The sequence below is a fragment of the Corvus kubaryi genome, unplaced genomic scaffold, assembly GCF_017639235.1.
Source record: "Corvus kubaryi isolate FWS band 111438036 unplaced genomic scaffold, C.kubaryi_AGA036_p1.0 37334, whole genome shotgun sequence".
NCBI lineage: Eukaryota > Metazoa > Chordata > Aves > Passeriformes > Corvidae > Corvus > Corvus kubaryi.
Window position 1 is genome coordinate 8,235,907 of NW_024581108.1, and position 27,183 is coordinate 8,263,089.

The following is a 27,183-nucleotide window of genomic DNA, read 5'->3' on the forward strand; positions in this document are numbered from 1 at the left end:
AAGAAAGCACATTATCTGTTGCTGGAAACTGCAATTTGCAACTGAAAATAGGACAACATGGTAAGTTCAGTGAGATATTTACAATCAATTTATGATTCAGATGTACATGTTTGTGGTGACAAATTAGGACCTTGAGGAAAAATGTGAGGTCTTTTATGTTTTGCACTTGGAAACTACAGCTTTGTTGAGAAACCTGTCAGACTAGTTTAGTGGAGAACTGTAGTTCTTTCCTATGCATGTTATAAAGCCGTGATTTATTTTGTTTGTTTTACTGTCATGGCTAGGGTTTGAAAAATAGTGAGTAGTTCAGTAATGCAGAAGACTATTTGTACATATGCTAAGAATATCCTTTTGATTTAAAAAGTGATTTATTGATCCCTGGAAAAAAAAGAACAATTTTCACAGTTCTGTGAGGTCTATGAACCATCTTTAAAACTTTAGCCTTAGGGTAAGAAGTAGGAGAAAATTAAAGCAGTTTCTGAAATACTTCACCAACCATCTCCTAGAAAATGACCCAATCTGCTTGATTACTGGAAAAGACAAACTCCTTAATGGCTAGCATCAGCAGAAGCTGCTTCAGGATGTGCTTTGGCAGTTGCTGCTAAAAATTCCTTTTCTGCAGAGATATGTGAGCGGTCATTAAGTAGGAGTATTGACAAAAGAAATGCCCTAAACATAAAGACAGTGTGATTAAAAAGATATTTCTAGAATGTAATTCTGCTGACAGTGACATGAGGAGTTGCATATTTCTTTTTATCTTATTGAAGTGTGAATATGCAGACTATTATTTAGAGGGAAAAGACAATCTCTTAAAAATCCTAACTCTTTTCTCAGTTTGGTGAGTTACTGTGCACGTAATAGAGTGCTCCAAAACGATCTGTGTGATCTGGATGGGAATCAGGATTGTAGATTGTAGAAATGTCCTCCATGAACTGCAACAAAGGAAATGGCATCATGCATTAGACCCCCTGTATGCTCAGATGTCCATTTCACCCCCTTCAATCTGTGCTTAAAATAGCAATAACAACCTTGGTGCAGGGCATTTCCTGGCGATTAATGACTGGCCAGGGTTAATGGCCCTCAGCAGTGCCTCAGGCCATCAACTCCTCCCAGCCAGTCATTACTCCCTGGGAAATGCCCTTTTCTGGGTAGTTATTGTTTTAATATTGAGATATAGATGTCGTTAGATGGAGATAAAATGACCTTGTGGCAATGTTACAAGATAAATCTTAAAAATAAAATAATGGCAAAATTTAAAAATTATTAGCAGTCAACAGTCCATCAAAATTAAAATCTAAAGTTTGTAAAAATCACAGCATTCTGCTAGTCTGGTTATCTGTGCAAAATATATATCCCCTAAATACATCTTCCTAATTTCCATTTCATGTTTGTCATAGGCAATTGGCTAAATTATAGAATTTGATCTTCTAAAATGCACAGTACCTTTGACATTAATTTTACTGTCTGTGATACGATTTTAGTCTTTTATGAAGCACTGAGCATATGTGATTTAGATAATTCTGCTTTTTTCTCTTTTATGTAGTGTATATTACAATAATAATAGGAAAGCGAATGTATACCTGAGCAAAGTAGTAAGTATATGCTGTTCCTGTAGCCCATATTCTGGATATTCTGTGATGTGGTTTACATTTTAGGCATTCTGCTAGAGCTCTAATGAAGAAAAATATGAAGGCTAGGTCTATATTTAAAAGGCTTGCTCGCATACTTATGTAGGCTAGGAATACTAAAAATAAAATGGCATCTAACTGCTGTCCTGGCAGAACCCAGTGTAGATGCAGTTATACCATCAAACTGTTTATTTTTGTTCAGAAGCAAGTGCGGCGTTTGCTGCTCTGAACTGTGCCGGTAGTAGGAGAGCTGGCTCTCTGCAGACTTGTTCTAGCTCAGACAAGAAAGGCAGAGGCACATGCTTGAATCTATCACAATTAGAGCCAGCTCTTCAGCATGATTGACAGCAGCTGGACTATATCCCAGCCTCCTGTGCTTTCTGGTGAGGGGGGCTAGGGAAAAATCTCAAATTCTGAGTGAGATGTGGGAATAAAGTGTTCCAAGATGGTTTTTTTTCTTTATCTACCAAGAGGAACATGTAGATGAGCAGAATTCTTAGTGGGCTCTGAACTGATCTTAATCTATACCCTCAATACTGCTGATAGCTTCTAAACGTTTTATGCACATTGTGTTTAAGAACTATGATCATGAACTTTTACATAGTCTTCATCACTAAACTTCTCACATCTGTCACATTTCCATATTCTAGATCTCAATTCACCCTCGTTTATATTTAATTTTTTTTTTTTTAAGCAATTTTGTTATCTTCATATTGTCTTAGTCTAATACAGGGTTATGTGTACACGGACATGCCAGCCAATTACCTTGGTATAGCAAACTGCAGTGTGCCAGTGGGGTAACTACCACTGTTGGGAACTTGCAGCAAGTACAGGCTGATTCAAGTAAATATGAATTTCTTCCATTTTAGATGTAGCAAACCAGCCTTACCTCCTATTTTATGGGGTTTCAAAGAGCACTAGAGCAGCCACTGGCTGCAGGTGTGCCCGTGAGAGGTAACTCATAAATCAGCAGTAACGTGTTTGTTGAAACCTTGTATGCAGAGCTAGTGGAGATGGTCTTTTAAGTGTTGAAGGAAGTGTGTGACAGTAAGTACTTATTTACTGAACACTTAAACCCAAATAAATATTTTAAAGACTTGTTTAAGGGAGACTTAAATACATCCTTTCTTGTGAGCCACGTAGGTTAAATGTAAACTAAGAAACCAGCAGAGTGCTTTTCTCTCCTATTTCCTGCCACTACACTTCCCAGTCTCACAAATCTCAGGAAGAATGCTTTTTCACCGGTTTATTTTTACATCTTTCTCTCATTTTTAAGTGCAGGGTTCCTAATCTATTTCAAGTTTAATTTTCTTTTACTTCTTTTTATGTTTAATATTTTTGTTATAAAATTGTACTTATGTTATTTTTTCTGTCTATACATAATAGCTAATTAAAGTCTTATGTTTGGAAAACAAAATACTGAAGCGCTATTCCTAAATTTCAGGGTAGCATTTATAAAAATCTGCTTCATTATTCTTGCAGTGTAATATGATAAACTTCTTCTTAGGCACACCATTCTTGGCCACCTAGCCATTTATGCTCTCTCTATCTAACTGCATTAAAATTTGAATATGCTTGCAGAATGCTTCATTTAAGTTATATCCAGATGAAAGTATCTAAAGATTGTGTGATTTTATAGGTACCCCAAATTCTTACCTGAGTGCAGTATGTGTATCTTAAAGCAAAGGGTGGGTATTAAAAATGCATGTGTGTTATATTTGCATTCTCTCAGTGTACTCTCGGCACGCCTCTGGTTCCTAGAAGGACTTCTGCCTTTGATTCTGCCAAAGGCATCCACACTTCACGTGATTTATTTTCAGTTTATCTTTTTGGGAACATACATACAGCTGGGTCATTGATAAAAATCTCACCAACACTAGGTTTTTCAGTGCTTTCATTTAAATGATCATTTGAACGAGGCTATAAACCTGTACAAAATTCAATGCACTTTAATTTTAAAATGTCCAATCACATAGCAATATGCTGAACAAGTTAGGTAACAATTTTATTAAATTTCCACATATACAGTGAAAATAGTAAGGCCTCTTTCAGTTTCTCAGCATCTTCACATGAGCTTCCCTAAAATATGAAGAGGTGGGTCGAACTGGCAGTTGAGGAGGAAAGATTAATCAGAAGGTAACTGCCAACTTACAGCCCTTAATTTTGTATCTTCTTTGCTGCTGGAGTGTAGCCAAAGAACTACTTGGGTCATCAGACATAGCAGCTAGCTACGTAAGTAAGTTCTAATGTCTGCACAGAAAAAAAAAGCTACCCACTCATGAGACTTTTCTGATCATACCACAGATGGGAGCACTGCAGACCTGCCATCAGGAGGTTCAGTGCATAGTAGCACTCTTGTTCACTGAATTTTTGGCCTGGCTGGGAAATACCAGGGGATGATAGGAAAGATATATGAAGAGATCGAGTTCAACAGAAAACATGGGTTTTCACCTTCACTTCTTGAAAAGTTCTGTGCCTGCCAGAAAGCAGAGTTTCTTTCTTTGCTAATGGACTATTTTACTGTAATTTTCACCATAGAAATATTTACACCTGAAATATTTTTTTCTAAATGAAAGGTTTTGGTGGGGATGGATCCCACTGGTCTTGCTTTGGCCAGTGAAAAGATCCCATGCTTTTAACCATGTGGGTATTTGCAGGTTGTCTCCAGTCATGAGGTGAGCCTGCTCCACTGATCAGGCACGTTTGGGGCTGTGAAGAACCTCTCTTCTTTGTGAAGTCCCATACCTAGACCAATACCTAGGGAAATAGTATTTATATACTATTTATTTATAGTATTTAAATACAAATAGTATTTAGGGACTGAGAGGTCTCCTCCATGCAGCTGTCATTTAAAGCCATTAGATAATTTCCTGAAGATAGGACGAGCCTTAAAGCCTGTTGCTACACATCTTCTTAACTACCATACCATCACCTCCCAGAACAGCCTAACTGGAGTGGTTGTGCAAAATCAGGTAAATTATCAGTGCTTTTTAGTGCATCGCTATGAGGATGATGGTGCACAGAGAGAGAGTGGGTGAGTTGTGGAGGATGCAACCTGGCTGACAAAATCATTTGCTCCATCCAAGCATCCCTCTGGCACCAGCAATGTCACATGATGAAGTAGATCACAGGGCTCTGAAGTGTAAAAAGGGAGGGGTTTTTCTCTCTGCTCTCTGAGTCACAATTTTCTCCTCAACTAGCACTGGTACTGCTAGCTTTCTTGAGCCTTCAAAATCCAAGGAAGTGAATTAAAAGAAGCCCTGGGGGTGATGGAACAAGAGAAGAGATAGGATGGACTTCCCAGAGATGCAAAGAGACAGATTTGACCCGGGGAATTGATAGCTGACAGAGGGCAGGGGTTAGGAAACTCTGATGAAGTTATTCATTCCATATTTTGTCTCTTTGTATTTTCCGCTGAATTTGTTTTCTAGTAAGTTAAGCAGCTTTGCTGCTAAGTAATAGGGGAAATACATCTGTATATATCTAGAAGCAGCCAAGGTCTGGAAGGGATCTTAGGGTTCCTTTCAGTCAACAGCTGCTCGTTCCCTCCGTGGGAGCAGCCTACATGCCTTGAACATCTTTTTCTCCAGTTGGCTTCCCCTCTCAGAGGGGCACCCTGCAGAGAGTTGCCTGTGCTATTGTGAGAATAAAGAGCAACAATTAGCGAGGTGCTCTAGGAACTGTGGTAAAAAGGACTGTGTGTATCTGGGCAGAGAATTTGATAAGAGAAAAATTTCTAAAGGTGGAGGAAAAAATTCACAAATTTGTGTAGCCTTTTTCTAGCCTTGTCTTCCTTACATGGTGTTGAGAATCAATAATGTGTCAGCACCCTGGTGTAAAGCTTTTGCTACAGGTCATAGCATGTGTCTGAAATATCATAGAATTAGATATATTCTTTTTCTGTTAGCTTCTCCAATATTGCTTTGGCCTCCTCTGCTTTCTCTTTATATTAAATCAGTGTGGAAAGTACAGAAATACAGCAGGGGTGTGCCAATTCCACAAGGACTTTCAGGCATTGTTAGAAAGAAGTGCTGCCAAAAATTAGTATCTGTCTTCACTCTTCTCTTGGATTCAGCCTTTATTTCCATTCACTCATGCATTTGTTTTCAGTCATTACCAAAGAGACTAAAGGTTGAACTAGGATAGGTTTCCTATGAAAAATAAAATCCCAGAGATTCTATCAAATTTCCAGGGAAGTCTTTAGCCGCATAGGTAATTTTCAATGTAATTTGAAGGGTTTACCTGAAGTACTAAAATTTTCAAGAGTCTGTCATAAAATGGACATACTTTTTCTAATCATGTTAAATATTTGAGTTTCCCTGAAGTACTCCATACAGGTGCTATATTCCCTTTCATTGTAGATATGTTTTGGGGAACTCTTATTCCATGGTTCCTTTTTCACCCTTCAGAAGTTACCACTTCTTAATTAGAGTGCCCTGAGTCATGAGAGATGCACCAGATCTTTTTTTTTCCTGACCATTCACTTTTTTTCAGTTGCCTTGTGAATCAGTAGGACTCTCATAAGGTGAGCTTTTGATCTATCCACACTTTCCATGTCTGTGATCTGTGCCTGCACATTTCTGTGTAAGCAGGGCCAAGGGCACAGTAGCTCAACTGCTGCCCTGGTAGTGCTGATGTGGTGCTGAGTCTGACGTGGTAGAGGAGCACTTACGAAACCAAGTACTTCCCTTGTTTTTCTACAGGTGCAGCAAGTTCTAAAGAGCAGCCTGCTTAGCCTTGTGCTCCCATCAAAGACACAATGTTGTGTTTATTTTGCAAATAAAAAGGTTTGTTCATACCTTTTGGGTTGTGTTTGTCTGAGGGTGTTAGAACCTAACAGCTCTAGGCCTGATTTTGAAGTTGTAGCCCAGTGTACTCACAGAAATCCATAAAATAATATCATTAAATAGGTGGGTGTCATTGATAGAAGCAGTCATCGTGAAAGTAATTGCCTTTAAAAATAAGCATCTCCATTTAGCCTGAGAATAGAATCTTTGCCGTTTTCTGCTCACGCTGATTTCTTTTATGTGATACAGAGCAAATCATAGTATTTTCAAACTTTTATCAACTAGACTTAGTTGTGTACTTATAATGTTTGGCCTGTTTTTGTGTTGCTCTGTTGCATCTAACTTGCCCTTCACTTTAAAAAACCGTTCGGAGATCTCACTATAAAGTAACAAGGCAGAGAAAGGGTTTGCTACAGCTGAGTAACAACCATACTAAAATCCCCTACTTGTCTTATTTTCATTTACTCAAATATATGTCTTTTAAGTGCAAGTGAAGGAGGAAAACAATGGATGGTTAGGGATTGTTAAATTATTTACTGGAGAGTAAATTCCCTGAAAAAAGAAGAGAGAAGAGAAGGAGAATTGCAGGTCAGCAGTGTCAAGACATTCTGCATTGCTTGGCTTTATCATCATGCAGAATCTTTTTATTAAGGCAGCGCAGAAAGAATAGATTTATGGACTGAAGGTACAATGTTTCATATGTCCATATCCATCTAGATTGACAGTTCCTACCAACATGAATTTCCCAGGAGAGACAGTGTTACTGGTGTCAGTGGATGGCATCATTTACTTCGGTGTTCCATTATTAAATTGATAACAAGATAATTCCTCTGCTTCTCAGAGACATGACAGGTTTTACAATTGTTAACTTTCTTATTGCATGGGATTTGATGTTCTAGGTAGTTTTTAATAAGAAGCTTATTTTTATTTCAGTTCTGCAGCAAATCAAAATTTACAAGAATGTACAGAAAAAGAGAAACCAGGCTGAGTGTACACGGCATCAAAATCAGGCTGGTTTCCAGAGGGTTGTTTTTACAGCAGCAAATGTTTGTGCTCCCGTTGTTTTCAATACTGCACATTTGAGCATATTTGTGCAGTACAGAATGTTTGCTGCGCTTGTACTCTTGTCTTGTACAGTGGGTGTTAGAAGTGTTCTGTACATTGGTAATTCTGGCTCTATTGTTTTGAGGGTGATCATTTCATCAGCCAGTAGCCATTTTGGAAAGCAGAAGGCGGCCACAGGCGGCAGTGAATAGCACAAAGCTTCCAAGAGCTTTTCTGCTGGCATGGTGTGACACAGTTGTGACTTGTCCTGAACCTGATGCTGTGCAAGAGGCAGAGTTAGAGAGGAAGGCTCTTGGTGTGAGTTTCGAGGAGGCAGAACATCGGTACCAACCCAAAAAATCCCATGGTGCTGTTGTTATTCCCTCACTGCTTTTTGCTGTTGAGACTGCATCGTAAGAGCTGTTGTGAGGGCAGTCTGGCCTGTGGCCCGTATGTTTGACTTACATGAAGAGCTATGAGAAGTCCATCTGCAGCAGGTGTTTTTTCCATGTAGATATTTGCAAGGTTATTTATTGTGTCATTGAAATTGGATATAGGAGTGCCCTATAAACCATTCTTTGTTAACTTCTCACCAAGCACCTGGTGGACCATGTGCTCTCATAGCTGCACTTGTGCAGGACCTTCAGGAAAGGTTCCCAGTGCATCAGCCTGTTCTGATGTGTGGGTGAGAGGTGGTGTGGGTCACAACTGAGTGCACGTACCCCACATTCTGACAGATGGGTGATTTTAATGCCATGGAACAGTGGTTCAGCTGCCCAGAAGTTCTCCTCTCCTTGTGTGTTTGTGTAGATGTAGGTACCTTTTCCACTGGTGAATGGTGAACTGAACATCTTATTTTTGCCATTGTTCTAGAAAGATTATATCTTCACTGCCAAGCTCCTTCTTAGAAAATGCTCCCTGAGGAATTTTGATTTAAAATGTTTCAGTTTGTTCAGGCTAAGCAGGTCATGTGGTAAGGCTGTACTCTGTTGTTTTAGAAGAAGAAACATGACTTGAAAGGAAGATTGACGTCTTTCCATCTGAGCCAAACACAAATACCTTTTGAAATTTAGCTTGGTCAACAATAATTTTTTGGGTATTGAAATCTGGTTCTTAATAAAGTCTTCAATCTCTGCACTCTCTCTTTACACACCAATTATCCTGTTCCTTATCTCTGCTTCCCAAACAAGTAGCTGTTAAAAAAACCCAGTCCTTCAGCCTTCTTGAAAGCTCCTCTTGATTTTGCAGCTTTCAGGGGAGCACAGTCTTTTAAAGATGATGCTAAGAATCTCTTTCTGTTTTTGCAAGGACTATGCACATAAAAAATAAAATACTGTGGATTTTTGTCAGTGTTTGAGAAATCAAAGAGGGGTGCATGTTGTGGCCAGCAGCAGAATCTAAATAGAGCATCTATGGACATGATGCAGAACTGCCCTCAAGTCTGGTGCAGCAATGGGAGGGGAGAGGCAGGGAAGAGAAAGCAGAAACTATATGGTGGCTGGATTTCCTGAAGTGCGGGGAGATTATGCACAGGCCTGGAAGAGTAAGTTAGGATACAGGCTCTGGCCTGTGTGAGATGACCAAAATAAATTTTGTTATCATGGGCATGAGGGTAGAGGATTGTGATTTCATTCTATATGTTGAGAATTTTTCTTAAATTTGCAGGAATTGACAGTGTTCACATTTAAATCCAGACCCCTGAGACTTTTTTTTCAGACCATTTGAGTGTACTGAAACTCCCTTACTCCCTGCAGAGCAGTGCCGGACAAATGGTAGTTGTCAACATAGAGTTTTACTGCTCTCTGGCTTTAAATAGATGTGACCCAAACTAGGCCCAGTTTTGGGGGTTTTTTTCTCCTTCCTTTTGTTTTGCAACCTCTTGCGGTGAATTCCATGTGCTAGGAAAGAAAGATCACTTGGAAACATATGCAGTGGCAAACCTCATCCTTTTTATTTCTTTTAATGCTATTGCATTCATGAGACATCCACACAGAGATAATGGAAGAGAAAAAAAATCATTCACAAGGGAAATAGATTCTACTTGAAGCTTCCAGGGGATTATTATAAACAGGGAGAAAAATATTTTAAGGATTATGAGAAGTACCTTGTCAGTGTTCTTTTAAGTAGAACAACTACTAATGCATTAGTCACAGAATTGTGTGAAATGTAGCTTTTTACTGCTTTAGCTACAGTATATTCATCTTATAATGGTGTCCTAACTGGTACATTACATATCCTCCCTCTTCCATCTCCCTTTCCTCCAACAAAAAACAAGTTTTACTGTGGACCTTTTTGTTCCATGAATGGTCAGGAAAATTCTGAACACAGAACAGTGTGTGGTGTTGCAAACATGCATTTGTCCCTTTGTAGGCATTTGGAGAAATTGTCCCTCACCTTGTGTGGTGTCGGAGCGAAAAGCCCTTGTCTGGTGACGTCTGTCACAGTGATCGTCAGGGAGGGACAGAGTCCGCAGGGCTGCTGTGCTCCCCGGGGCAGGGCAGGGCAGCAGCATCTCCCACAACAGGCAAAACAGCAGTTTGGATGGAGGAGAAGAGGGAACAGCAAATACCAGCTATGATTTTGATCTGTGATAAGAAATGGGCCAGTGGTCCCCACTGTGCTTCAATCATGCACGGTTTGCAGGCAGCCCACACTCCAGCTATGACAAAGCTGCAATTTAGTCAACCTTCATTTACCACTTACTACACTTTAGCAGCAGCTTCATTGTAGGATCTGTCAGGAGTCTACTTTTGTAAGCTGGGAAGCGTGGTGCAGCTTCACACTTGTGGCTCAAACCACTGTAATTAAGCTCATGTCAGGTTGCCACTGAAAATTTCAGGAATCAAAAGAAAGGATGTGCCCTCTGCAGATGCTCCTGGACTGGGCCATGTGCTGGACTTTCATGAGATACCAGCTGTTTGGGGCTATTAAAGTTGCAGGGGTGGCAATGTGGTACATGGCATTGTAGGCACTGGAAAAATGAGTGAGAAGAGACTAAGAAGCTGAAATGTGATACAATTCTTGTTTATTACTTTCCAGTAAAACCTCTGCATTTTATCACTTGTAATTCTTACTTTGTTCTTGCTATTCTCTTTTAGGTAGTAGGAGATATAGTCTGTATTTTCTTTATAAATTTCCATGTGTGATTTTAGGAGTAGATCCAAACCTCAGGCATCACAGATAGTTCCCCTAAATGTTCACACATGACAGTGATTATTTTTTTGTCATGGGCACTGATTCCAAATGAAAAGACTGTGAAGTTGTTTTGGGGAAGGTCAGTTTTGTTAACACAGAGTGCTGTGGGATATTTTTCCACCTAGGAAATAAGTTTATTTTCAGGTTATAAGAGAACACTGAGGAAAAAAAAAATAATAAAATCCCTACTACTTCTAAATTTTCATTATTCCCTCTGAGATCATGGCTTTCCTGTGAACAGTCATGGCAGAAACATAATATTTGTTTTCAGTTATTTTTGTTATTGTAAACTACTGCTTCTGTCAAAAAGTATTGGCTTAATTTTAAGTATGAATCCTAAAACTAATCAATACTAACTAAGCATGTTGTCTTAATTAACAGCTCTTTGAAACATCACAGATCATGTTCCTCCTATTTTGTACACTCCCAGCAGAATTTCCAAATTTCATTAGTAGCACTTGATGTAACCTAACTCAACTACTTATGAATATAGTCAGCCACCCTTGTTGTCTTACAACTTTTCCCACTGAAAAATTTGGTTTGTTTTAAAGCTCAATTGTGCAGATTTCTGATGTGCTTTGGATTGTGACTGCAACTGTGAAAATCCTTATCATGTTGTCAGTGTCTGAGCTGCTGGGCTGTTTTTTGCTTTAGTTTTAAAAAGCATGAATTTGACAAGATGTGGTTTCTAGATAAATTCCAGTTGCTTTAAATTTTTCTCATATATAATTTCTTCAACAGATTTTTCACAATTTTTGCTTTTAAAAATTAAAGTTCTTTAAAAGAGATTTCTGTTTATTTCCAGAGCACTCGATTTATCTTGAATATTCAAACGGGACACAGAGCAGATTTTGTTTCATTAACATTTTACCTATATAGCTATATAAGGTTTTTCCCAATTTAAAAAATTATGGTGTAGGAGAGAGACACTTTATCCCTGTCAGAGTGGAATAAAAGCATGGGCAGTGATGATTGTGTGTGCTTAATGAAAAGTTTGGTCTTATCTTTGTGCCAGAGGTGAGCACAAATGGGCACCTGCAGGCAAGGCAGGCGCTTCATCAAACACTTCCCTTCTCACCAGATTCCTATCCTACAAACACCAGCCAGAAGGAAGGGTGAGTGGGTGGGCAGTCTGCAGGTATGTGGGTTGATTGTAGAGACTCATCAGAGCAAAACAGTGGAAATAATGATGATAAGTGGTATTGTCCTTTTAAATGGCTAGAATGTAACCTCAACATGTCCAATTTTCTCCATACCTGCCTTACTTTTCAAGGTGTGTTTCCTTCCATTTTGAAGATACTACATATCTCCTCCTTCTTATGGAGATAATTTGGGAGTTTACAGTTTCAGCAGTTGTGTGTGTTGGACAATTTTTCTACACCATGCTTTTCTGTATTTGTTTGAAGTGAATGAGTCATTAACCCTCAGCATTATGGGAAAGTTCAAGGGAAGTGTTAAAATGAGGGGGTGACAGATTAAGCCCACCCTAGATATTAATGATGACAGTAAAACTTGCTTGGAAAACAGAAAGATTAAAATCAAATGTCATGTTACCTGTCAATCAAACTTTCATGTTAAAGTTTCATGTAAGAGGGTGAAATAAATAAGAGTGTGGCCAGATGCTTCTCTGTTCTCCTCTGCTAGTGTTGCTTTGAACACAAACTGAGCAGGTAGACTTCTATTAAGTTTTATGATTTCTTTTCTGATTTAACCTTTTAGCTGCTGCAATATAGTTCTCTGTTGTTTTTTCCTTCCAAACATCATTCTTCCAAGAAGTCCTTCATGCAGGAATTCCTGGGCGGAATTCTCTGCTCATCTTACCTCAAATGTATCAACTTCAGAATTTCAATGTCTGATCTTTGGGTGCAAAATACATGATTTTATTTTAGTCTTAAATAGAAATTAGCAATGTCACTTGAACTGCTTGTTGACCAGAGGAGTAGTTAACATTCATTTAACAGTAAATAGCACTGTATGCAACTGTGTGTCTAGCTGCCCCCCCACACCCCGAAGAGTTCTAGTAGAACTTATTTTACCTAAAAACATGAACCTCAAAAAAATACATTAGAGGGAGCAGCAGCTAGAGGCAGTTGTTGCTGCCTCTGGGACACAAAATAGTTCTGGCTGGCTGTCATTGTCCTAAAGTTGCATGATATGAGACTCCAGAGGTCAGGGTTTGATGTGTGCTGGATTCCTGAAGTCAGCTGGAATATTGTGTTCATACACTGCCACATTAGAGTGTAAACTCATGCACTGATGTCTCACCTACCTCTGAACAGTCCAAATGCTTCTTTCATTTGTATTTATGGTGAATAATGACTTCGTTCCTCTGACCTCAGGAACAAGTATGTCTTGACAGTTCCCTGGTTGGCTCTGCGTGTAGGACAGACTTTGTTCTCACTGTGTCACACGACAAAGAGAATGCACATGGATATACCTTCTTTACAGGCCAGGGATACAATAGATGAGTTTGTTCACTCTTTCTTGTCCCCAGTGAAGTCTGCAGCTGTGTTTCACTCTATAGCTCCTGGCAGATAGCTGGTAGTTCCCATATGCAGGCTGTGCAGTCCATGTCTAGAGTCACAGTAATGTACAGTATTACAAAATCTGCTAACATGGTGTAAAACGATATATAATGCATACATGCTCTTTCCAGGTTCTGATTGCCAGCATCATGTGCAGCTATAACAGGGAGGACTGGACTGAACTTTCAAAAATGGCTGAGGTAATGGTTTCCTAAATGTATTTCTGTGTATTTTTTTTTTTTTAATTCTCCTTAAAAACAAGAGCTGCAGTAAGGAATTTCTTGAAAGAAATAGATTCAAAGTGAAAAATGAGAATTTAAAACATGTCCATTATAATTTGTTTATTCTATATTTTCATTAAAATGATGGAAATGTAAATTTAAAGGAAATCTGTTCCATAAAAATGGTCCCTTGGATTTTTAAGCAGTAGCTGCAAAGCCTTTAGTCTTTGAATCTATACACTTTTTATTTGCATTTTAAGCAAACTGTATATTATGACAGATGCCCTGATAAAATTTAATTCTGCCTTTGAGAGCCTAAGTTGATCTTACCTTGCCTACAGGCGCACTAGTTTGACAGCACTAGAAGAAATTTTGAATATAAAACTCTTGAATATTTAAAGTATAAAGGGCTCATTTAATGCTATTCTAGTTTTAATACAGACTTTCAAAAATGATAGCTGAGAAAGTCAGCATATATAATAGCAGTCAGCGGGCTTTCTATAATATAAATCCAATCTTACAGAAAAGCAAACAGACTAGGCACCTGAAATTTCTATTCAATTTGAGGAAAAAACTATTTAATAACATGTACCTGTGTCCATAGGGAGTAGTATAAGAGATACTTATCAGGACTGCACTAATTTCATTCAGAAAGGTGTCTATATCTGAATGGAAAGCAAAGTTGCTATGTTTAAATTAAAGTGTGTTTTCCATATAAAGTATCTAAAGGAAATTAAAAGCATAGTATTAACAAATTTAAGCAAAGAAAAAATTAGCTTGTCATTATTGCTAGCATTAGCTCAGATTTAAATGTTTAAATTTGAAATATGCTTTTATATATGTATGGATGGAGGTGTGGATACCTTGAATTTGTGTTTTCATATGGCAGAATGTTTGGACATCATTGTTTCTTTATTCAGTGTTCTAAGCCCTCCTGTGGTTATGTGGGACGACACTTCTTGATTTTCTTTGAGCATTTTAAACCTATGAGGAAAAAAGTCACTTTGTGGACTTAGAGAAGTGAAATTAAACATTATCAATAATTAGCTTGGTGATCTTCAGCACTATTTCAATTTATACCTGTATTTACCTAATAGAACATGAAATCATATTTTGGAATCTGTGCTTGACAGAAGCAGTGCCACTTTTAAACTGACTGAGATGGATGGCTTTTTTGTGCTATTTGCTCCTGATTTTTTAATCCAGTGGTACTGCTGTCCAACTTTAAGACACATATTTCCAATCTGTGCTTGTATTTATGTTACTCCTATAGAAAAAAAGTGGTTCTTTAAATGCAGTCAATGATGTGTAAACCTATGTGTTACAACATTCTTCTGGGAAGTAGTTGTTGGTGTCTGCCCTGTGGAGAGCAGCAGTAGTTTGGGGTGCCTGGGAATGCGCAGCTGAAGAGCAGGGATGTTTAATGGCATGCGTAGGATCCTACCTAGGAGGTAATAGATGTGGCTTTCATCAGAGCAGAAGCTCCAGAAGGTACCACAGTGTCTCAGCAGGAGGACGACCTATTCATCCAAAAGGTCAGCTTGTCAGGGCGGCCGACAGCACCGGCAGCAGCGCGGCATGGCCGGGCTCCTGGAGCCGGCCGGAGCGGGGAGGGGTCCTGGGAGTGATGGATGGCTTCTCCCCTGCTCACGCACTTTGGGAGTTGCTGAACCATGGCCACACAGCAGGCAAAGTTACTCCAGTTCAATAAGCAAAAACAAAATGCAAATGCAAAACAAAACCCTAGTTAGAGCTGCTGGAAGGCAACAGGAGAGATGTTCATGTCAGGCTGGAGCAGTTCAGCAGAAAGGAAGAGGAGCGTGTCTGTGTGCTGCCCTCGGACAGCTCGGCTCCTTCCCCTTGTAATTGTAACTAATTGAGGGCGATGAACAGGATTAGCATGAATAATATGTTTGTATAGACTTTTTTTTAATTACTCTCTTGTTCTTCAGAAACAAATTTATTTAATGACAAAAGTTATGGCACAGTACAGGCACCTGCAGAAAATTTGGAGACTAAATCCATTAAAGCAAAAAGGAAAAATTTACTACTGAGTTACAGTTCTTCAGAGCACAGCAACACCTGTGTGATACTGACTGCCAGACCTCTCTCTCAGTGCTGCTCTTAGGCCCTGTAGTTACATTTCATTGTTTAGCATTTTCCAGAACCAACTCTTTATTCTTTTCCTATCTATTTACTTGGTTTTTTACTCTAATTCCTTAATAATTTTTGGAAACCACATCGGTTTTTGAAGTTTTTATCTCTAATGATCAACATGCTTGTTTTTTAGGATATCATAACCATAGCTTTTTCTCTTATAAAAAAATAAAAATAAATCAAATGTCTAAAGAAATCTATATAAAATGAACAGTAAGTGCTACAGGAAAGAGTACATTACTTGAAATTAATTTTGCAATTTTTTTCCTTTTTCATGTTTCATAGGTTGCTGGTGCTGATGCGCTGGAGTTAAATTTATCATGTCCTCATGGTATGGGGGAGCGAGGCATGGGACTGGCCTGTGGGCAGGTAGGATTGTAACCACAATCTCTTTAATGTCTCTCCAGCTATCCTGCACTGCCACATTGATAGTTACACCTCAGGGGGCAAGACACAAGCAGCAGATTACCAGCTTGAGATTTTTAGGTTGAATGTGTTTAAATATTTAGTGATGAAAGGAAAAAAAAAAAAGAGAAACTGAGAATGTACAAAATGCTTGGTTTTGCTGAGAACAAAAATGCATTATATATTTGACAAGGAACATGATGAAAACAAATAATTTCGAAAAAGCACTTGGACAGAATTTGTTGATTTCCATTTCAGTGCCCTGTAGATACCTTTTAAATCACAACCTAGTAACTACTGCGTATGTCAGTAATGATTTTGAAGGACATGAGGTATATACACATTTAGTTTCACAATTTTTAACATATGAACCTAACTGTATTTCAGAATCACAGAAGAGACCATACATTCTGGTAGTACTATGTTCAGTTAACATCTTCTCTTATAATAAAAGCCTGTGTTCTGTAACCTATAGATTCATTGGTTTATGCTGTTTGTATTGGAATTACCATGCCTGATGTCTCTGCCATGCAGAAATCTGTTGCAGAGCTTGTCAATATATCCCATGACTTCAGTTAGGAGAATGTGTGTTGTTTTGCCCACTGAAAGAAAAGATACACATACCAACCCTAATTCTCATACTAATATCCTTTTGAAGTTTGTAGATTTTCGCATGTTTTTGTCGTGGTTTGAAATTTGTTTTGGCTCTGAAAAATGCCCAAATGTGGTGAATGGAAGGTCTCTGAAAAATCTTGGTTCACAGTCTACCAGGAGAGATTTTCTAGAGTCTGACTGTCAAAGTTTCAGAATTATGAACCTTGCTTGCTTTCCCATCTTAATACATTTTGGGGACAGGGGGAAGAAGAGGAGGAATGGGACGCAGAGTGGGAATCATGATTATATACCCCAAAAATTGATATAGTGTTATTTGCTTGGCCCCTTTGTAGAGGGCTAGTAAGCATCTTAATTCATCCTCACTTCCTCAATTAAACACAAAACTTCTAAGAACTGAGGTGTGGTTGGATAACTAAATCATTAACTTTCTAAAACCCAGCAGGCAATAGGAGCTGTAATCAGTGCAACACTTCCAGTGGATGCACTTCCAAGTATAGCTTTATCATAGCATAACAATACCGTCAAGCAGAGTGCACTGGGCATTTTATTGTTTTCTGTGAACAAAATTATGTCAATCTGGTCCATGCCATAGATCATTATTTTTAATGAAAGTAATCTGGATGCTTTTTATGGCCAGTGGTCGTTTACTCAAGTTACGATGAAAAATGGGAGAGAATCACAAAAGCCCTCCAGGATAACACTAGCACAACAGTAGTAGTTATTACTATTTTTTTCTCTGAATTGCATTCAACAACAAATTGCTATTTTAGCCATCTCTCTAAGTTTTTGAAGAAATTCCCACCCTTCAGTGTGCAGAGAGTAACTCAGTAGTTTGGCTTGCCCCTGCCTGAGAAGGCAGGACACTGTGAAAGGTTCAGGCTGGTCAGGGAGAGCCCTGGAGGTTCCACACAGAACCTGAAACAGGCTCTTTCCAAGCATGGGGTTTTTTTATTTTTTTAAGTGTGTGTTATTTCCAGCTTTCAGGGGTTGGAATAATATATGCATGTGAAGTTGCTTAGATGTATAGTCAGTAGGGAGCTGTCTGGCTACAAGAGTTTTTACGTATCTTTCAGTTATTGTAAAATCAGAGAAGCAAATGCAAAATCTGAGCACTCAGGGCTATTGTGTGGATTTGTGACTCTCCATGGAGGAGATCAGATCCATAAAGAAAGAAGATTACTTTATATATACATATATGTTTTTATAATAATAAAATTTCTGTCTTTCCCATACAATATGGATATCCTGTGGAATGTTTAATATATACTACTCTTGCTTAAACATTTTCTTGTGTTTTCTTAACTGTCTTATCAAACTGAGAGCTCAGAAAAGAATCAACTTCTCTAGATGAATAAATGAATAAAACAAGCCATGTTTAGAGCACTAGATCCTGATGGTCTTCCTCAGAGTTGGCTAAAATTAAATCACAGTGATTTTAAATGTAGATTATCGTTGCAAAGGGTGGGGATAAACTGGATTAAGTAATGATATGTGCAACAAGATTTATCAGTAGCCCTTCAGGGGGATACAATGTGTGGTGGCCCCTGGAGGCTCCATCAGAAGATACAAAAGTGCTAGATAGTATTTTGGTATTTTAGTATTTTTTTTTTTTTTCCCCCCAGAGCTGAAGTCAAATAGGTCATACATGGGTGCTGTGGGGAAGACAGGGCTCAGATATGCTCAGGAAAAAAAACCCACCACTTGATATCTGGAAGTCAGGGCATAAGGCTTTGAGAGGCAGAGCAGCTTTCCTGGTTGTACAGTGAAGCAGGTTTTCTTAAATCTTTTTGATAACATAATCCATGTCTTCATAGGAAATTTTTTCAAGGATTAGGCCTCTTTCATGCCTAAGAACATTAAATCCTCAGGAAACTACAGAAATTGCTGAGATGAAAAATAATGGCAGAAAAATGGGTATTTTTACTATTTATAATGTCTAACATGTTCTGCCTTTTTGTTGTTTTAAAAAAAAAAAGGGGAAAGGAAAGGTTAATTACACTGTCTACTTTTTCTTCTCATTCCAATTCCTATGGTGTGCCTGCAGGGTAAGTGTAGAAATCTGGGAACATCAGATTTATTTTTCTCTATCCTATTTTGTTATCTACTCTCAAATGCTTTCACTGTTTTGTATCAGCTGAAAATTAAAAAAGGTCCTGGTGTATCCAAATTATATATATAAAAATTGGTACTAAGTATGGCTGTTTCTTTTATACTGAATTACAGTTCTCAGCTTTTATTTGATTTTAATTCCAAGTCATTAGTGCAGACACTCTGGCGCCCAAACAGCGTAGCTAGCCAGAGGGTAATATTAAGAGGCATCTGTATTGCTGCCAATAAGTTACTTAAAGCTGGTTCTGTATAAAATGTCAATTATATTTACTAATGCCGATTAATGATAATAAAGTTAAGGTTTGTATTCTTTCATAACAATCTGCAACTGTATAAAAGTGGATATCATTAAAAATTTGTCATTAAGTTGACCAGCACTAATGCACAGATTTTCTTTGAATCAGATAACCTATATGTACAAAACATTTAGTATTAAAGACAATATGGTGAACAGCAGATTATTTAAAAATGACAGTATCCCTTTCCCACTGTACTTCATTGCTGTACTAATTTTAGCATAAAATCCTGAAAATAATAAATCAAGCATGTGAGATGGTAGTGCTCACATTCCAATGTCTAACTTGTGGTGTTGTATTTGTGGTGCATTTTTTGTCCTTCACTCCTTCACTGGAAACCATGCAAAGATGTTTAATTTCTTTTGTCTTACTATCTTTCTAAAAAGTGGCATTGAATTCATTCAGAATTATTAATGTCATGAAATCAACAAATTTAAGTGTTTGCCTTTTTGATTTTGGTTTAAAGGTCAACAAGTCTCTCCAGCTGCTCTGCCGAGAATGAATAAATAGCTAAATTGAGTCGGTAATCTGGATTTACTTTGCACTCCTGCTACGATGAAACTCTAGGTCTAAGAGCTTTAATGTGCATCTCCCTAGAAACATTAGAATAAGATCGATTAGGACAAATGATACCCAAAGTCTTCTAAAATATCAGAGAGTCTCCTTGGCCTAGTGGGCAGTGAAAAACAACAGAAAGAGGAAAAGAGCAGCCTGCAGCTACCTGAGAGGATGTGACAAAGATGCTGCAAGAGTAGCTACAAAGAGGGGAAGATTATTCACTATCGTGTCAGATGATACAGCAAGGGGCAAATTGCAGGCTGAATGTTTCAAATTGCACATTAGGAAAAAACTTCCCCAACAAGGTGATGCAGATCAGGAACATGGTGTCATGGGGGGGCTGTGTACTCTGCATCTCTGGAGTTTTTAGGGCTCAGGCAGGCAAAGCTATGGCCAACCTCACTGGTGTTGGTGGTAGTCCCACTCCAAGTGGGAGCTGCCAGTACCTGCCCTCCTGGAGTCCATTCAGACAACCATTTCTGTGGATTCACCCAGTTCAATTCCTAACCAAAGGCACGGCATTCTTTGTACTGGGGTAGGAAATGAGTACTGGATAAAAGGAAGCGCTAGGACTTAGATGTTCACATGGAGTAAGATAATCAGTATGAACAAGGAGATCTCAAGTCAAAAGCAACAAATCTCATATTCAGAGATCTCAGCCTAAGTGCAAGAACAGAGATTCTTCATGCTATAAGCAAATATTGTAAAAGTTAATAACATCCTGGCATATAACTCTTTCTCATTAATTAGTCATACCTTCAAACCTCCAAAATATAAAAAATCTTTGCCTGTCTCAGCAATCTTAGCATTTAAGCTCTAGGTCTGGGGAATTGTTTGGGTTTTTTTTTTAGTTTATATTGAAGAAGGAATGTATATGTCTCTTGTGAGCACTGAAGTCCAGATCCTCGTGGTTTAACTATTCAGATTATATGTAAAATGAACTTGTTTTGTGGTTCTTTTCTTACCTTTATTTTCATTTTACTTCAGCTGTACTTGCTACAGCCGCTGCTGCTGGCTGTGCTTATTGCCTGCAATTAGGAGGCAAGTTTCATAAAAGCCTACATTGCCTCATTCAGAAGATGACAAATCTGTCAAAAACAAAAAGAAAAAACACCCCAAAGCCCTGGTTACTCTGCAAAGATGAGAGCTGACTGCATGGCACAATTAGATTTGCTCTGCTGTACCTTGGATATAGGAAAGATGAGGCTGCTTTTTAATTGAGGTGCACAGCATAGCATGCTAATTCGCTGTTGTTCTGCCAGCAAGAAGCTTGAAGTATTTTAAATAAATGATGCCCCAAACAGAATTTGATTATATCTGTGTTCATGTGACATTCTACTATCAGCCTACAATAATATGCTGGTTAAGTATAATTCATTGAGTCCTGCAGGCAGTATTAGTTCTTGCTCTTCTCTTCTGTAGCAGTTATTGCAACAAATTAATGCAAAACAGCAGAGTGGTGCTACACTGGGCTGTAGCAGCAGTATGAAATGGTCACCCAAAATCCAGTATAAACCAGTGTGAGTGCGGTTTGTGTTGGTGTTTGGGGTGGAGTTTCAGGATTTGTATGTCTTCTTGTTCTCTTGCACTGGCTGCTTTCATGCATTCTGGCTGGTTCTTAAGAATATAAGTCCTAGCTGATCTCAGTGCCTTTGTGTCTGCCACTGGCCTCTGTTGCTTTGGGCCGTATTTTGACCAAATGACCTCTTTCAGTCATGTTTTTCAGAGTGCAGACTGTTTCAAAGGCACTGTAAGTTCCATAAAACTGGGTGGCTGGGGAGGGGAATTGCCTGCTGCCCAAGCAAATGGATATGAAGAGGAGCCTTGATAGTTCAACTGAGGGAGAAGCTCAGCAGAGGCAAAAAATTCAGTCCCTCAGAAACAAGGACTCCTTGGCTGAGGCAGTGATGCTGTTACTCTGTGTGTGCAGGGATGAGCTGCACTGGGCAGTGTTTTGCTGGGAGGCAATCTGGGATGTGCAGGAAGAAGGGATGCTCCTGATTGCCTCCTTCAACTCCTGCAAATGTTGACCTAAGCACACTTTTTCACAGGTCAGGAGATGTGTTTTGTGGACTTACATTCATGGTCCTTTATGATAATTCCATTTTGTTGTTCAACCTCTTTGGATTCCCTTTTCAACCTTCTCTGTTGTCAGATGTCTCTTTCTTTTCTTTTTCTATTCCTTCCTTCTTCAAAACTCTCCTCATAAACTAAACCCTGTGCTGAGTTGCTTTCAAAGTAAAAATTGACTCATGAGCTATTTCACTTGAAATCCGAGCAGGAAAAGCTTGCTGGCTTTATGGTCACTCCTGGGTGACATCATTCACCTTCCTTCATTCACGTTCCTCCAGTACCTGAGAAATCACTTCCTTTTCTGTTACCATTGCAGGATTCAAGTGTGATTAAATGTTGTGATTTAAATGGATTTCTTGCATGTGTCCTATATGTCCTCATATATTCTATCTTTTGTAACATGTAGAAGGAGACAATACTTAATAATGAGGTATGACAGTTAATTGGTGTTTTGTCTAAAGAATTCTGCTTTTCATACACTCAAGGAGAAATGAATTGAAATGCAAAGTTTAATAAATTCATCATCAGAACACTGTTCTGTAATTTTATATTGTGGTTTGACAACATTTAATCCACTGTTATTGCTTTGAAGGATTTCTAATTGAATTACTCAAAAGACAAAATGGAAAATAAAAAGGGATTATAAACACGGCAGTAATGTTAACAGCACTACCAACTTGCTGAAACTTTTTAATGACATGCTATGGCTGTTAATAAGGTTTTAAATACTGTTTATGTGTGGTGACTTATATTTATGTAAGGAAAGCATTCTCTACAGAATGTATTTTCTCAGCAAATGTAAAAGTGATTCTGTTTCCTTGAAAATCGTGAAGACATGGAAGCAATTTGGGTTTACACTTATTTTCAGTCTTACTATGGTGGAAGCGTTTCTGCTGAAATTCACATTATGGGTGACAGATTACCAGAGAAAGTTAGTTTGGTCACAGTATCAGTGACCTGCTGTTGTTTGGCTGTTTTAATGACACTTCAAGATTTTGGCTGTTTTAATGACACTTCAGTAGCCTAACAGCAACAAAGTGTATAATGAGTGCTTCCCATAAAGGAACAAACCCTTTTAGGTTTTTTTTTTAAACCAAATGGCAACCTGCACTTGTTCTTGAAGTTGTATTTTAATGCCCTGAGAAGTTTTCAGAAAAGGGAAATGTAGGAAACTTGAGCAAATGTCCAGGCCCTTTGGATTGCCTTTGGATATGTGATTGCACCATAAGGCATTGCAGTTTTTTGTAACCATGATATCTGGTAAACAGGATTTAGTGGAAACAAAGTCATCACCAACAAGTAACTGTTCAGGAAAAATATAATATTTTAAGATTGTTTATGTTGGTGCACATTAATAATTTTTTCTTTTTATGGTTTCAGTTTTATGCCAGTGTTTGATAAAGTTAACTAGCAGTGTATTAACTAATCTCTTCACTGCCTGCATGAGAGTTTTCAGGACTACATTCATATTTTTTTAAATTTTGCCTCAGCTCCTAGTAAACTTAGACAGTTTGTTGGGAAGCTTGCTCTTTACAGTAGGCCAAATCTGAATACATGCCCACTTGATGACCATTTTAAAACTAAGTGGCAAATTCTTCTCAGAGCATATGTTTTAAATTCCCTAGTTTCATGTTTCAAATGTTTATGCTTTCCTCAATTATTTAGTGTTTTCTGCCTTATTATTATTGGAAATGACAGAGCTTGCCTACCTGACCACAAGAGAAAGCTATTTGTAGCTGCAGCATTCACATATTCAAGTTCTGCGCTTCCCTTTTACATATTTCATATATGACATAAACCTAATCAAACCTTTATGCCTCCTAGCAGGTGACCTCTGCATGAACTAAAGAGCTGAAATATTATTTAATCATGCTGCATACCACTTTTTACAGTGCTATGAGAAACATTAGTTTGGCTGGCTAGGAACAACCAAGATAAAATACTTTGTTCTGTCAGGGTTAAAAAGACATTTTTATTAGTGAATGCTTTACATATACCAGTGCTGTTGATAAATAAATCCTTCCAGTCAGTGTGTCCGAGAAGTTTCTTAAGGGTAAATGTGACAGTTTCCTATTTTTCACTTGGACTGTTTAAGCCCAGTTAGTATTGGAACAAATAATTTATTAACTTGAACTGCCAATCTGTGCATCAACCTTTCAGGCCAACTATTATTAACCTTTATTCTGACAATCAAAGAAAATAATCTGATTTAAATGCCTTTAATATTGCATTAAAATCAATAGCTATAAATACTCATTGCTAAAGTTTTAACAGACCTGTCACAATGAAACAAAAGGAGATTTTTCCCTATCACATAAGGTAACCATAAACATATAAAAAGCCTTATACATAATTGTAAAAGTTGAACGTTTTCTAACAGAGATACTTCTTCTGATTGCTTAGATTAACATTTTTAAATTAAAAATAAGTGAAACAAACCCCAAACATTCAGAATAAGGAAAAACATTATGACACAACCACCTACACAGAGAAGAAGAATCAGTTTAAAAAAAAATTCAGTTGTTTTCCTCTTTGTGCTGGGGAGAAAACAAAAAGCTTTTCTGTGATCTGAAAATGGAGTAATTACAAAGCTGACTAAAGGCAGCCACCAACCTTTCAAGTCTCAGTTGTGCTTGATCTTGACCTCCCTCTAATTGTTGTTCTTACTCCCAACACAAATATGTGTTTTGTACTTCTCTCTACTGGTCAGTCAAAAATCTCCAGCTCATTTTTGACCTTGTCCACACACGGGTGTTCAGTCATGAGGTGCAGCATTATCTCAGAGGGGATGTAGGAGTGCCATGCTGCTAATAAGATGCCCAAAGAGGGTCTCCCACACAGCACTTTGATAAATGTATTCTTGAGTTTGGATGCTGACCTGTGTTAAAATTGGCAGCTTTTAGATTAGGTATGTTAAAACCCATTGGAGTGAGTTCTTTTTGTTTGGCTTATTTTTGTCTGGTTTTTGTCATACGTTAAGCATCATTCATTTGTGTAGCTCCAGTAGAGTACTACAATAAAGAAACACTGTAACAAGTTATTGTTCCCATTTTTTTTTAATAAAATGAGGAGATCAAAGGTTATTTGTCTTGTGCTTTTAACATCTTTCAAACGTTCTAATTAAAGAGCTGACGTAGGGAGAAATTGTGATGCCAGTAAGAAGGAGAGTAAGAAAGAAAAGGGAGAAAGGGATCTGCTAAAATTGAAAAATTTCTTGAAATTCTCATTCTGTAGAAACCCTGTATGTGTCTTTTAAGGTTTATTTTGTTAAATGCTTTTAAATTTCAAGGGGGTTTTTTTATGTGCACCGATTTGTTCTTTCAGTTTTTCAAAGTAGTCTGAGAAGACCCTGTGACTGCTTTGAGAAGTAGGAGCCCCAGTCCCTTGTTGGCTTTTCTCAATACCCACTGTTATCTCTCTCAGTATAGATAGGGTCTCAGAGTTTTGACTTCTCAGTTCAGCCATGACCAAAACCCAGACCTAATCCAGAGTGACTTGATTTTGCCCAGTGACACATTGATATCACTGGAAGAAAAGGAGAACCTCAATTAGGCTCCCCCAAGTGGAACTTGCAGTGACAGATCTGAAGGAGCAGCTGATCAAATTTTAACACCTTGCTTGCAGCTTTACTTTAAATTAATAAAGTCCAAACATCTAGGAATGGAGCTAGGTGCCAGGAGTTTTTTAGTTCTTATAACTTACCACAGGAAAAAAAAAGTTCAGTCAGGTCTCTCAGTTCTTGCTTAGATTTTTACTTTGGCAAAAAGATCTATGAATTGGGAGTCATTACTCTCTAAAAATCTTGGGGTTTTTAAAATTAAATTTAAAGATAAAAATGTGTTCTTTATGTGGTCTTCAAGTGGTAATGGTTTTGCCTAATTGAAAAGACTGTAACCAAAAGAATGAATGTAGTCTACAAAAACTAATGGGAATTTTCCAAGTTGTACTTCTACATCTTAATATGCAGTATTTTGTAAGCAAAAATGTCCTTGTTTCACTAGTAGGACATGCTTAGTTATATAAGCCATATGATATTTTTCCAGTTTAAAAATACTACAGTTTTGTTCAAATTATAAAGAGAACATTTTGCTGTGTAGAAACAACATAAATGTCTTCATTAACTCAGTAGACTTGTTTCAAAAGACTTTTTTAAAGAAAGGAACATTTTAGTGTTTGTAAGAGAGTAGAAAATAAGCATGTCTTTGAATTAAATCAGTGAACAATAGTCACAGTGCATATTGTTGCTATGGTAGTTTAGTTAAATGGTAACTATGTGGAATTTGATTAATTTTTCTCATCTGAATCTCTGATCTTTTAGAAATGCTTCCAAAAATCCCACCTCTACAACCTCCCTTCATATTGAAAAGACCTCTTGTTTCAAAGTGCAAGTTAATTAATAAAAGCTGAAGGCTCAAATGGGATGAAACATTTTTATTCTCCTAGAACAAAATATGACATTATTCATGTTCGGATGTTTTGAATTTTTATCTTGAATGGGATTTTCCTGTACCATTTTATTGAAGATATTTAATGAGATTTTTGGAGTTCGGGATTTTTTTTTTTGTGCTGAACTAGTACACTTTGGATCTCATGCCAAAAAGCAATACAGTATTGACTGGAAAAGAGTGCTGAATTCACATACTATCATTATCTCTAAAAGTTTGTTTTGTGGCATTGGTTTCACATCACATCATGGAGTCTTGCTGGAGGGATATAAGCTCTCAACCAGCAGCTACCTTTTTGTGAAGCCGACCAGGCTAACCCAGAGCCTCTGATGTAATTTAGGCAGTTTTAAAAATTTTTTCCTAATATATATAGATAGCTTCACATACAACTGTGAAAAGTGTTATTCCTGCCTTAGGTTAAACTGCTTCATTTCTTTCTTTTTGACAGCTGCGGTCAATAGATGTTGACCAAAAGCTGTCAAATTTCCTGAGAAATGAGGAAGAATTTTTACTCCAGATGAGAAGAGGAGAGTTATTCATCTTCTGTCCTGGGAAATCCTTCCCTTATTTTGACAGGCTTTAAACAAATCGTTAGCTTTAATTAAGTTTGAAATGGGACAAATGCACAACCTGAACTGCTCCTTTTGGGATGTAAGAAGGCAGTAAAATTAACCATGAGTTTCTCCAATGGTGACTCTTGCTATAGTGATTGACTGTAATTCTGTATTTAGGTACTGTCGAAATTTTGTGTAAGTTTAGAGAGAGTGTTTTATGAAGACAATGTTCTCATAGGAGGAGGGAGAAAAGATAGCTGTGGAAAGGATAAATAGTAAAATACACATATATGTATAAAAGTGGTGAAGGCTACAGATACTGGTTTGCAATGCTTTAAGCTGGAATTCCCATACTTTTTCTTCATATTTTAATGAATAGCAAAAGAGTAATTCTTCACACGCAGAGTTGGGTTTTTTCTGTTGGTAGGGTTGGGGGGGGTTTGTTTTGTTTTTAAGTTATGATTTTTTTATGGTTTTCCAGACAAGAAATACTGGATAGACATATTTAAACTAACAGCTTATCAGGCTAGTACATCCTCATTTCATTTATGGGATCTCTGTAAAAGGTGCA

General features: G+C 37.8%; 1 protein-coding gene across 5 annotated transcripts in view; it reads left to right on the forward strand.

Moving 5' to 3' along the window:
• DPYD (dihydropyrimidine dehydrogenase) overlaps nucleotides 1–27,183 on the forward strand; it is a 353,009-nt gene that overhangs the window by 227,682 nt on the left and 98,144 nt on the right. For all 5 annotated transcript variants that reach the window (XM_042030116.1, XM_042030118.1, XM_042030120.1 and 2 more), the window contains 2 exons: nucleotides 13,311–13,379; nucleotides 15,843–15,926. In XM_042030116.1, the coding sequence (XP_041886050.1) occupies nucleotides 13,311–13,379; nucleotides 15,843–15,926 (153 nt within the window). The remainder of the gene's footprint in view (nucleotides 1–13,310; nucleotides 13,380–15,842; nucleotides 15,927–27,183) is intronic.